Source organism: Chelonoidis abingdonii, chromosome 3 (genome assembly GCF_003597395.2).
Source record: "Chelonoidis abingdonii isolate Lonesome George chromosome 3, CheloAbing_2.0, whole genome shotgun sequence".
In the NCBI taxonomy this organism is placed as follows: domain Eukaryota; kingdom Metazoa; phylum Chordata; order Testudines; family Testudinidae; genus Chelonoidis; species Chelonoidis abingdonii.
This window is the reverse complement of record NC_133771.1, coordinates 130,825,929-130,839,077: the sequence shown is the minus strand read 5'-3', so window position 1 is coordinate 130,839,077 and position 13,149 is coordinate 130,825,929. Positions and strand designations below refer to the sequence as shown.

At 41.0% G+C, this 13,149-nt stretch overlaps 1 protein-coding gene across 4 annotated transcripts in view; it reads left to right on the top strand.

The window, feature by feature from the left end:
* LOC116831131 (uncharacterized) overlaps positions 1–13,149 on the top strand; it is a 108,749-nt gene that overhangs the window by 75,684 nt on the left and 19,916 nt on the right. For all 4 annotated transcript variants that reach the window (XM_075064100.1, XM_032790906.2, XM_032790907.2 and 1 more), the window contains exon 8: positions 5,871–5,969. In XM_075064100.1, coding sequence (XP_074920201.1) covers positions 5,871–5,969 — 99 coding nt within the window. The remainder of the gene's footprint in view (positions 1–5,870; positions 5,970–13,149) is intronic.

Sequence of the window (13,149 nt, the reverse complement as noted above, 5' to 3'; positions counted from 1 at the left end):
GTTTTCACATTTCTGTAGATGTCTTCTCTGAGAGGTGGAGGAGCCTCACTACCCACTTGCACAAGCAAGCAGCGTTCACTTCTTGTCTGATGATAATTTTAATAGATGGAAGATCTGTGGTATAGAATCTATGATGCCCTGCATCTTGTTCAGTTATTTACACCAGTGTGAAGCATACTTGCTTTGCACTGTTGTGAATTACTGTACAAGTGAAGAGCAACAAAGAACTGGCCAGCCACTGGCCTGACTTGTTGGTTGTAGGATTGAGTCCTGCCAAATGTAATAGTTACTTTGATGTGGCCCTTAAAGTAGTTTAGTTTTAGCGCAGCTTCTTTCTCAGTGAAACATATCCTGCTAATTGTTTTCCTGTATTACTCTAAAAAGTATGGCCCTTTAATAGTGATTTCAGAGAACAACTGAGCCTGTTTTGACTTTCTTCTTCTGCTTCTTGAGTGATCTGTCAGGTTTCCTGTCATCCATGAAGAGTCTCTGGGTACGTCTACACTGCACGATTATTTCGAATTAGCTTAAACCGATATTACAAAACAGATCTAATAAAATCGGTTTAGCGCGTCCACAGTGGGATCACGAAATCGATTGTTTGCGTCCATGGTCCAAAGCTACCCATCGATTTCAGGAGCGTGCAGCGTGGGTAGCTGTCTCAGCATCATATTCCCACTTCGGGTTGAGAGCACAGTGCTGATGGGCAGAAACATTGCCCCGCGGTGGTGCTGGTACAGCCTCACCCCCCTTTGTGAAGGCAGCACAACCCTTTGGCACCTTTTTCCGGAGTGCATTGAGCAAGCGCCGTAGCACAGCAATCATGGACCCTGAGATCACAAACATATCCTGACGTTGTCAACACCTCGCTACTCTCGTGCTGACTATACTGAACAATGACTGCAAAGGAGGAGAGAGGAAGGAGGCAGCATGCTGAGCGCGAGCACGATACGGATGGAGCAGAATTCTCCATAACGCTGCCCAGCGTTTGCACTGAAGAGCATTATCGCTCCTCTCCCCTTCCTGTTGGTAGACGTACAGTACTCCTGTAGACGCAGAGAACTATTACTTCTCCCCTCTTTTTGTTCACTCAGTAATGGGACAGAAGGAAATAATCTGTGAAAATTTTTGAAAGCAAAATTGGGATTGACTCACATGGCTGAGTCAATCCTGCCTTTAATGGTAATAAAATAAGTCAGTCGGACAAGAATAGGATCGAGTGATTTAAAGCAGTTACACAGCACAGCTACTCGCGTCAGTATCACAGAGGGAGCCTGCAAGTAACGCAACCGTTGCTTCCACCTACGGGGTACCACGGTAGTACCCCTCCCCATTGTGCATGATGTTATGAGAATGCAGAATAAGAATCACAGACTAGTTGAGATAAAATGAGGGGAGGCAGCCTCCATGCTATGACAGTCCATGCAGTCAGAATTTTTCTTTACACAAGAGAGGAGGGTCTGATGAAGCTCAGCCCCAGTAATCAAGATGAAGACAGTTACCAGCTTCTGTACATCCACTGTCAGAAAAAGGACTCATTCCATTTCACCCGGAGCCCCGCCAGACCAGCCAGGACACTCACGGCGACCGTCTACCACTGGGAGGGCAGAGGAGCGGATCTGCTCTTCACCGCAGCAGCATCACGTCTGCCGGCAGCATTCAGTAATAGAGGGTGACATTGACAGTACTCAAGAATTATTTATTTAACTTTTTTTCACGTCTGGGGGGGAACGAGACTGACGAGCTGTTTCCGTGAACACGCAAGACACCGTTATTAAGCTACAGACATTGGGCGCTCACCAAGAATGCAAATAGTTTTCAAGACTGCTGTGGGACTGGTACTGTTAGTCTCATTACCCTCCCATCCTCAATAGCATCCGTTTGAGATCTCTGGCTCTCCCTTAGGTGTCAGAGCACCGCTGTGTATCCTGGAGTGTATTTTCAAACGCTGTTGGATTCTGTTCTTTAACGGAGCTCTGATAAACAATTCTTAAGCGATCAGATTAGTATCTCCAAGCAGTCAATCGCATGAGCTACTTTTGCTTTGAACTCATCGCCACCCGTGCTTGATCAGCAGCGGACACTGAAACAGAAATGTCATTCTAAAGTCTCGAGGCTTTATCCCTGTTACCCGCCACACGCATCCGAGTTGGATGCGGACGCAGAGCGATCGTGGTGACTGTGGAGTACCTGGAGGCATAATGTCTATTTCAATCACACGACTCCTAATCCGATTATCACTATCGAATGTAGCGCTACTCCTCTCATCTGGGAGGAGTTCCGAAATCGATTTAAGGAGCCGTTTAACTCGATATTAATGACGACGTCGTGTGAACGGGTACAGCGTTAAATCGATATATCGGCCATTAAACCGATTTAAAGTCGCAGTGTAGACCTGGCCTCTCTCTCTCTGTTGTGAACAAATGTATGGAAATATATTTGTATGTAAAACAAAATGAGATACTTAGCTCCTAAGCTTCCTAGGCAAGGTGTTTATGGCATCATAATCCCCTCTAGCCAGTATTGTACCTATTAAAATGGCATAGATGCTCTTGACTCAAATCATCCACGTTTTACATATTGGCAGGAATGTTTTCTCCCTGAATGAAGTTAAAACAGAACCATTATATATAGTAAACTATGGCTATAGAAATGCTCATTACTCTGAGATTGTCCTGTCCTTGAACATTATATAGGCAAGCTAAATGTACACATTTAATAGAATATAAATCTCACAGTTGACCATGAATATAAAACGTTTAATTTGACACAGAACTACTGGGTGTAATACTTTTGGAGTCAGTATAAATACATCCCCACTCTTGTTTCAGCTCTGTTTGCAGGAGTTGGTGGGCTTCTGAGGTCAGAAAACAGTTTATTGTTTGCAGAGTAAAATAGATGGCTAACATGTGGTACTAAATCGGGGATACTAATACACTGCACTCTCTCTTTGTTCAGCTGGCCTTGTGCTTAAATTGCCTGCTGTAGTAAGGATGTTTGTAGTTGTTTTATTTGTAGATAGAAGTCAAGACAGTAATCTTGTGACTTGAAGAATTCTAACGGAGAACCTAGCACTGTGAATTTACTTTACAGAATTACCATAGTACCAATATAATTCCTAACCCTGCTTGTCATAGAAGGCTCTTAAAAGCTCATAAAGTGCCCTCTCCCTGGTACCTCATTCTTTAGTCATAGCTTCATGGTTTAAGGCCTGAGGAGACCAGTAGATCATCTAGTCTGATCTCCTGTATATCACGGGCCATTATGTTTCACTTTGTTACCCCTGTATTGAACCCAATATCTTTTGTTAGGCTTTAGCCAATCTTCAGAAAGCACCTAGTCTTGAGCTAAAGACATCAAGAAAGGGAGAATCCACCACTTCCCTTGGTAGTTTGTTCCAATAGTTAATCACCGTCACTGGCAATAACGTGTGCCATATTTCCAGCTGGAATTTGTCTGGCTTCAGCTTCCAGCCATTGGGTCTTTGTAATGACTTTCTCCGGCAAGATTAAAAAACCTTTTTAGTACTTAGCATTTTCTCCCTGTGAGGGTCCTTATACACTGTAATCAAGTGACCTCTTGCTCTTCCTTTGCTAAACTAAACAGATTGAGCTCTGTAAGTATCTCACTAAGATACTTTTCATTTTCTTCCATCCTGAAATAGTTTTTGTGGCTCTTTTCTGCACCCTCTCCAATTTTTCAACATCCTTTTTGAAATGTGGACACCACAACTGCACACAGCATTCCAGGATCTGTCTCTGCAATCCCATATACAGTGGTAAAATAACCTCCGTACTCACTGCACCCCTGTTTGTACATCCAACGATTGCACTGGCTCTTGTTGACACAGTGTTGCCCTGAGAGCTCATGCTGATTGTTTGTTCACTGTGACCCCTACATTCTTTTCAGAGCCACTGCATTGCAGGATACAGTCCCCCATTCTATAGGTATGGGCTGCATTCCTTGCTCCAGGATGTATAACTTTACATTTGGCTGTATTTGCTGTGTGTGGCCTCCCCGTCCTCATAATTACTTACCATTTTGCCAATCTTTGTGTTATGTGCAATGTTAGCAGCATCAATTTTTATATTTACTTCTCAATCCCAATGAAAATGTTGAATAGCATCAGATCTAGAACCAGTCCTTGTAGAATCCCCCGAAAATCACCTCTATTTGATGATGCTTCCCCACTGATGGACTACTGTTTGAGATCTGTCAGTTAGACTGTTCTTGATCCATTTAACATGTGCTGTATGGATACTGTATAGTGCTGGTTTTTAATCTGAATGGTGTGCGGTACTAAATGAAATGCCTTACAGAAGTCTAAGTACATCTTCTCAGTTACTTTTATCATTTAAGCTTGTAATCTCCTCAAAGAATGAATTCAGTTTTATTTGCTAAAACCTAATTTTCCACATTGACTGACATTAATTATATTTCTGTCCTCCAATTTTTTACATTAAGGTAGTCCAGCTAAGGGAGGGGTGGCACACTAATTTGGATTAAATAAGAAACTGACTCCAACCTTTGCGCAGAATTCAGTATACTCTGATCCAAACTACACCTATTTTGTGCTTGAGGTTCACTCTTGCTATCTTACACATTTTTATGTACTTTTGTATCTCAAAAGTTGCAGAATTATAACAATGCTGTCTGAGATTTCCAGAACGTTCTTGTTTTGGCTGAGCTCAGCCAAACCAATAAATTCTGGAAATCTGAGACCACACTGATAAAATTCATTTGTTTTTGGGAGTTGAAGTGGCAACCAACTGCACAACCATGGGCGGAACAGATGAAGGAAATGGTAGCTAATGACACTGGGGCAAAACAACTACTCTTACCATGACATTTTTTGTACCTTTTAATGTTCACCCTGAACAAACAGGATTTTAGTTTTTAAGTTCTCCGCACATCAATTGCATGGTACTTAATGTATCCACTTTGGAAGTATGAAAGACTGAGTTGACTAGACCCTGCTTTGAACATGTGAGACCAAGGAATGTTGGTGTTTCATTCTGGCTCTTAGTTCCTGAACCAGATTTCATCGATTATTATCATATATTACTTCTCCACCTTTGTGACAAAAATGAAAGTACTGATAAAGAGTCCATGTCGTTTCCTAAGTAGTGACACAAAATGGGCCTTTTTTTGTATGTTTAAGTAAGGCTATATCAACACTACGAGCTAGGGGTGTGATTCCCTTGCTCGTGTGCACATACTCACACTAGCTCTTATCGAGCTAGTGTGCGTATAAATAGCAGCATACCTGCGGTAGCACAGATAGTGGCAGCAAAGGTCCAATGAGTTGTGCCAAGTAAATTCTCACTGGTTTCAGGTGGGTATTTACTTGGCATGGTTCAACCATTCCTCTGTTGCTACTATCCATGCTACTGCAGAGATACTGCGTGTTCACGAGCAGGGGAAATACACCCAAGCTTGTAGAATTGATGTAGCCTAGGTGTATTAACTTAGGACAGATTGTGCCTTCCATTATACCAGAGTTCATCCAGAAAAAGTCCACTGAAATCAAATGTCCTTACTCTGTGTTTTATGCTGGTATATCTGAAATCCAAATCTATTCCCGAAATATAATGGTGAGTTAAAACATAAAATATTGTGGTAGGGCTATTAAGTGGTCCTATTCAGTACTCTTGGCTCTTTCAAGCCAGATAGGGTCTTGCCTGAATAAGGAGCAAATAAAGACCTCTAAATCAGTACTGCTCTTTATTTTTCCCCTTTAAGGCACATTTCAAAATGGCACAGAAATGATGACTACACAAATCCACAATGAATTAACCAGTTAGGCACTTACTTTTCATGCCCAGTTATGAAGAGATACTGTTCTTGACTTTGCTTCCGCTATCTTACAGAGCTCAACTTCTCTACCAGGATCAGTGTCCTGCCAGCCTCCAGTTCATCATCCAAGTAAACACACAAAGGCCAAAGAACAAACTGAGCAATTTCCTAAGGTAGGTGAGAAACCCCTGACCCTTGTTGCATCCTTTCAGTTGAATTTCTCAGCTCGCTAGTTAGTTCGCCAAGCCAAGGCGGAGTGTTGGGGATAAATTGTCGAGTGTTGAGTGTTGGGGATAAAGGCCAGTTCCTCCATGACAGGAGTTCATTAGCTTCAGTGGAGTCACATGAGGGATCCATTTTGGCCCTTTGTGCTCATAGGTCAGCAAGTTGCTTTGTTTTCTCTGGAGCTGTGACTTTTGCTGTGAAAAGGAACATACACTGCAGTTCAATATATTTCCAGCTTTTCTCCCTCCTGCCCCAGAACTGGCAATTGTTTTTCTTGTGCTTTTTATTTTTACTGAATCATCACCAGAAATTCACCATTTTAGGTGTGGTTTTTTGTTTTTCAATTCCAATGTCTCCAAACCATTTAAGTCAAGTTTTGTGCCTTAACCTACACATTATTTGTATGTGTATAAAATGCAAAGGGGGAAGTCCAATCCTGTCCGGATGGAAAGCCTAAGGCCTATTTATCACTTAACCTCAGTGGTGCGTAGGCTTTGTGCAAGCTGTAGCATAGAGATGGGCTTCATTCATTTTCTTTTTTCAGTCCATACAAAATACAGCTGCTAAAATCTCTCTTGTGTGTTGATTTGATCATGTCACTACCATCTTGGGGAAAATTCCTTCACTGGTTCCTCATATGCTGTCACATCAGATTTAAGTGATTTTGTCACCATCTTAAAAGCTCTACATGATTTTTCTCCTCCTTATGTATCCTTGCTTGTTTGACTTTGGATTGCCTCTCTCTGTCAGTGTACGCCCCCATTTGTTGGCTTCTCCCACAAATGCCTTTTTGCCTTTGTCCATGTGGCATTGTACAACTTCCCTGAATTCATCCACAAAGCCCTGTCCACAGTTTTGGAGAGATTTAAAATTCCACTACTGCTGCAGTGGTTACAGTGAATCATGTTGACTCGTATTAAAATCCCTGTTTGTGCCCATTCCCTGACCTTTGTCACCCTGTCTGTCCATCCTTAGATTGCGATCTTGGAACAGTGACAGTCCCTTCTTGAATGTCTGGAAAATGACTAGCATTACCATGAACAACTCATGCATACTACTCAGAATGATCAGAGGTTTTCCAATAGGTCTATTTTTAAAAAATAGTATGTGATGTGTACAAAATGCAAACAACATTACAGTTTGGACTTTGCCTTTATAAAAAGGCAAAATCAAGCCACATTTCACCAGTGATGACAGCGGAACGGGAGCTGAAGCTCCAAAGAAGAAATCTATCTCATCACTTTTATTTTTCACATATTTAACTCAGGGCCGCCCAGAGGGGGGAGCAAGTGGGGCAATTTGCCCTGGGCCCCATAAGGGCCTCCACAAGAATACAGTATTCTATAGTATTGCAACTTTTTTTTATGGAAGGGGTCCCTGAAATTGCTTTGCCCCAGGCCCCCTGAATCCTCTGGGCGGCCCTGATTTAACTACATTCTTACGTAGAAGATCAGCATCATTCAGGCTGATGGTGAGAAAACAGAGTGGAGAATCAGGAGGAAAATCTGATTTTTCTCATTGTGTCTAAGAAGTCCTTGCTTTTTGAGTATGTCTGTACTGCAAAAGCAAAACAAAAAAAACCTGCTGAAGTGAGTCTCAGAGCACATAATAACTGATTCGTGCTCACACTGCAGCCTAAAAGTGGCTGTGTAAATGTTCCTGCTCGGGCCAAAACTGGGGCTCTGAGGCCCTCCCCACTTGCCAGATTTCAGAGCCCATGCTCCAGCCTGAGCCCAAACATCTACACTGCTATTTTTAGCCCCATAGAGTGAGCCTCATGAGCCTGATTCAGTTGACACGGGCTCTGAGCCTCACTGCTGCAGGGGATGGGTTGGGTTTTTTGACGTGTAGACGTACCCTGTGAGCACTGTTTTGTGGACTTGCAATTTAATTTCCACCTCCTGTATTTTCCCTTTAATTCCTTCCGCACAGTTGTTTAATTCTGCCAGTCAATGCAGTTAGGTTTCCAATTTGGTGTCCATTGATTTTTACAGTGACTGTCATATTACCGGTTTTATATCTGGAGCTTCCTTATTGTTCTTATCCCATTCCCCTGGCCAGAGCTGACTTAAAAATGGAGGAAGAAAGGGAAATCATGAACACTTCTAAAGTGTTTTCATTCCATTGGTTTTCAAAATGGACTGTGTTTTTTTTAATTTTTTCCATATAATTTAATTGATTTTTTTCATATTTGAAATTGGAATGTTCAAAAAACAATTTTTAAAATTTCAAAATAAAAATATTTCCAAAACAAGAAGTGTTGACTTAAAAAAAAAAAAAAAAAAAGTCTTACTGGGTAACTACTCTGATTAGTCAAAGCTGGCAAGGAAAGAGAGAGAAAAAGGAAAACAAACTTTTCTGTTTGAAAATTTTGAAAACAGAAATTTTTGACAAAATCATTTTGAAAGTTTTCTGGTTTTGAGAATTTTCAACTGACTCTTTTTTTCCCCTTAAAAACAAGTGCTTGAAGAAAAAATCTTGTGCAGCTGTGTTGACTGATGGACACTTAATCTTTGCTCAGTCAGAATGGCTGCTGAGACTTTCAGTCTGAAGGCTCTTGGTGTGAAAACCAGATTTTTCTCCACAATTGATTTTTCTCCTCTAGTCTGTGGAACGAGTTCATTTTAAGGACAGGATTTGGGGGTTGGTGGTGTTGTGTTTTTGTTTAAGTGTTGTGATTCAGTTTGTCTCTTGCAATTCAACATGCAGAGCCTACCATCAGCTTCCTTGGAACAGAAGCATCTAAAGTGTTTTTCTTTGTAGCTGGATGGTGTTTGGAGACAAGAAATCTTATGAGGAAGCAGATAAGATTATTTTTCCTACTATTTTGCAGACATTCTTCCATCTGTCATGCTGTGTCCCACAGTATTGCCAACCCCAAGCATTAAAAAATCATGAGATGTTTAAATATATATATTTAATATTGCTATTGATTTTATATGGAAGGCATTCAGATACTGTGGTGATGGATGGTAAACCCCTGAGATTCTCTCATGCTAAAATGAGTTTAAACTCATTGAGACCTTAGGAGTTTGGGGCTCTAGAGACCCTGATGTGGCAAACCAATTGCGCCCTTTGTGTCTGTTCATGCTATGTGGGCGCAGGGTTGGAACTTTTGTTAGCCAACCTATTTTATAATAGAATGAGAATAAATGCCTTAAGTGTTGGAAAAATGCCAAGGAATTGACAGAAATCAGATCTGATATTCAATTACAAAGATCTTTTTATTTAATCTGAATCTACTCCCTGCGAAAAAGTCCTACAGAGTTTAATAGTGATTAAACCAATAAGATTCTTTAGAAAGTACTCTGAAAAACCACAGAATTTGAGAATTGAGATCCTTTCCATAAAATCAGCCTATGGAATTGACTAGAGAATTATATCCCGCTATAGAATTCTACAGGCTTGTTTAAGAACTCTGTAGAACTGTTTTCATTTTCTGTTTGCCTCTATTATGACATTTGTGTGTCCCCCTCCATTTACATACTGCATAAGCACCTCAAAATCTTTAACATATCTGTCCTCACAACACCCATTGGATAGGGAAGTTCTGTTGCCCCAGTTTTGCAGATGAGACGCTGAAGCACAGAAAGAGTAAGCAACTGAAGACTATGGGTCACACAGGAAGTCTGTGGTGGAGCAGGGAACGGAACTCTGCTCTCCTGTGGCCTATGCTAATATCCTAACCACTGGATTATCCTTCCTCTCCCCTTGGTAGCATCCAGGCTTCACTAATTGCTATCCAAACTCAGAAAAACAAAGTCCCTGCCCCAAAGAGCTTACGCTATAGCACTTTTCCATGAGGCATGTAAAACAAGTGTTTGGGAAAACATTTTTGACATGTCCAGAAACGATGCTAGTAATTATAACCAGGTGGCTGGTGTGTATGGAACAAAGTTTACTGCCACTTGCTGGGTTTAAAAGTAGATTTTGTTTCTCACACTTTGCTGTTAAAATTTAGCCACTCAAACAGAAAAGGGGGATCATTACAGACTGCTGCAGGATGGGTAAATAAAGCTGAGTCTGGTGGTCAAGGGGACTGGCAAAGGCAATTACTCATGTGAACACATTTTACTCTTCTGAAAGCTGAGAAACCAGTTTGGGATATTTCTCAGCAAGAGTGTATAAAGCCAACATTTTCTTCACTGTGGTCTCTCTTCTCTCTTTTCTTCCACCCCATACTGCAATGCCCAAAATAAATTCCATTCCTGACCTAGGCAGTTTTTGCTTGTTAGTTTAGACACAAGCCCATCTCTGTGGAGTCTTGGGAAGAACAAGATTTACTACAGAACCAGGCGGGGGACTGAACGATGGTCCACACATAACTGGCAGAACAGAGGGATATGTCCTTAAGTGAACAAAGTTGAATAGCTTAGTTTTCTTTTACTCCTTTATATTTCTGTTGTCAGATGTTAAATATGGCCAGTTTGAAATGCTTAGTAATTATAAGCCTCATGCCAGCTAGGAAATATAACTGGTGTTAATGCTTGCTGTCAGCAATAGGTGCCGCTGAACTGGTGCTGTAAATGATTTTAATGCAAGTTAGACAGGACCAAACAGTGTTCAGTAGCATTTCAGAAAACATGGTGGATCCTTAAGGGTTGATCCTCAAGTGTTTACACTAGCCTTTTTAAAGAAATCTCCTACCATTTCATTATTACCAGTGCTGCTTCAGTAGTACAAGCAGTGGTGGGAATGCTGGCATAAATAGGGCACTGGTGATTTTAAGCTTAGGGACTCTTTTATTATGCATTTGTGCAGCACCTTACACAATGGGGCCAATCCTGATTTTAGCCTCCTAGAACTATTGTAAAACAAATAATAGCATAACACAGCATTGCCATTAGCAAGGCAGTGTAGGCACTGTGCTTCCTGACACTGAGCCAGACGCAAAAGATTTATGCATGCACTCAACTTTACTCACTGTGAGCAGTCCCAGTGGTCTTTGCAGGATCAGGGCCCTACTTGTTAATGGTAGGAGACACAGCTATGCTTTGGCTGATTGTTACCCCTGACTTTAAATATGACTGATAAATTAATCAAAGCATTTGGCTTGGCAGTGTAGTAGTCATGTTTAATTAGGTTGGGTGTTTTGGCATGATGTTGGTTACAGGTAGTAGTAGCTTTTAAGCCAGTTTTTTTTTTTAGGGGTGTACCTATCATCCTACAAAGAGAGAATAAAAAGTGAGCTAGGTTCTAGCAGCAGATTTGGAAGAACTGAAAAAGATTAAGCCACACATCACTGCTGAGTCCAAGAGCAGTTCTCCCAGATCTTCAATGAGTCTTCTTATTTATTTGTTTTTATTTCTTTCCATTAAAAAAAAACTATCAAATGCTTTGGGTCATGTACAAATATTATAAAATCTAAAACTGCTTGGGCAAATTTTTTTGTTTTGTTTGTTTAACTTCCTAATCCCCTCAGAGCACAAATAAGCCTTGCAATGTGACTTGAAGGTCAGCAGAATCTTGAATACCAGGAACTTTAGCTGTGGTCTTTTTTTTTTTTTTTTAATTCTAGAGTCTGTGTGCGAGCACTCATTAGTTTTATTTTTATTTCTAATTTAAAGAGATAAGCTGAAATCCTCTGATATGAGAAGAAAATGTCCCTTTGCTGTTGGTCAAATTTAAGGCCAAATTCTAGTCCCACTGAAGTCAATGGAAAGCTTCTGTTGATTGTAGTGGGATCGTAACTTGTCCCACAGAGTTATATTTTAATATATGTTCAGCTCTATTACCCATTCTGCCTTCATAACAATAAAACATATCTTTACTGGTGGCTTGGCAGTGTTCCTATCTCTGACTAAAGACGACATGGTGATGGCAAAAATATGCAGCTCTGTGGGCTAGGGGCTGTCTTTTTGTACTGTGTTTGTACAGCTTCGAGCACAATGGGGTCCTGATTCATGAGTAGGGCCCCTAGGTGAGATGGAATACAAACCAATAATAATGTGTGTGTTTTAAAATGTCCCATCACCTCATTTAGGCCTTGATTGAGGAAAGCATCCCTATTCAGGACTTCACTTGAACCTTCCATTTACTTTGAAGTGTGCTTAAATCCTGTTGACCTCAATGACTAAATTTAAATACATGCTTAAGTAGGGCTTTGGAGTGGAGCCCAGAGCTGGAGTGTGGACCAGTAGGTTTTTGCCAGGAGCTGGAGCGGAGCCGGAGCAGAGCAATTCAAAAGTTTGATTGCTTCAGATCCCTGTGCTTAAGTGCTGTCCTGAATAAGGATCGACTTCATCATTCATGTAAGTGCTTTTCTGAGTTGCAGCCTAACAAGGCAGACCTCCCTCATTCTTTTAATCAATTTTTTCTTGGAGAGACCAGGTCAGTTTTGATTCAGTTAATTTTCCGGAGAATTGTATGGGATATCTGATGTGGTTGTTTGGGGAAGCCCCAGTGTTGGAAAGATATCTATATCACCAGTTGTATGTGTGCTACATTTTGGAACTTAAAAATCATGTATTTATTTTTTGATTTATAAAGCACATCTATCATACATATTCCTAAGTGAGTCCAGAATCAGGACCTGTCTTTATTAGTGCCTTGTGTGCGGTATCAAGCAGGCTGTTCTCACGTCATACAATTTGGAGAGCTATATAAATAAAAAACAGTTACTTATTAGACCTATATATAGACAGATCCCTGCCTGGATAACCTTACAATCTAAGCGGACAACATACGGACAGCTGAGTAGGAGAGAAGTGCTCTCTGTGTCTACTTATCCTGGTAGCCCCTATTAAACTTCCAATGAGCCCTCAAACTTTGCCTGCATTTATTTACTAAATTATTTTGTATTTATTAATACAAGCTATTAAGACACCTAAATAATTGGATTGAAAGGTTTCAAAAGTACCATGTGTCCAAAGCTCTCATTTATTTAGGCACCTAAATATAGCCTTTGGGGTAGAATTTTCAAAAACATTCAAGTGACTTGAGCTTACATCCCATTGGCTTTCAATGGCACCTAGTCTCCTAAATCACTTGATTATGTCTACTCTGCAGTCTGAGGGGTCACTGCAGCTCAGGTAGACATACCTAATGTAGCAGCATGGGCTTCAACCCAGGCTAGTGACCAGCATGCCGGGGACTCTGGGTACATACATGTGTTGCGAGCCTGTGTTG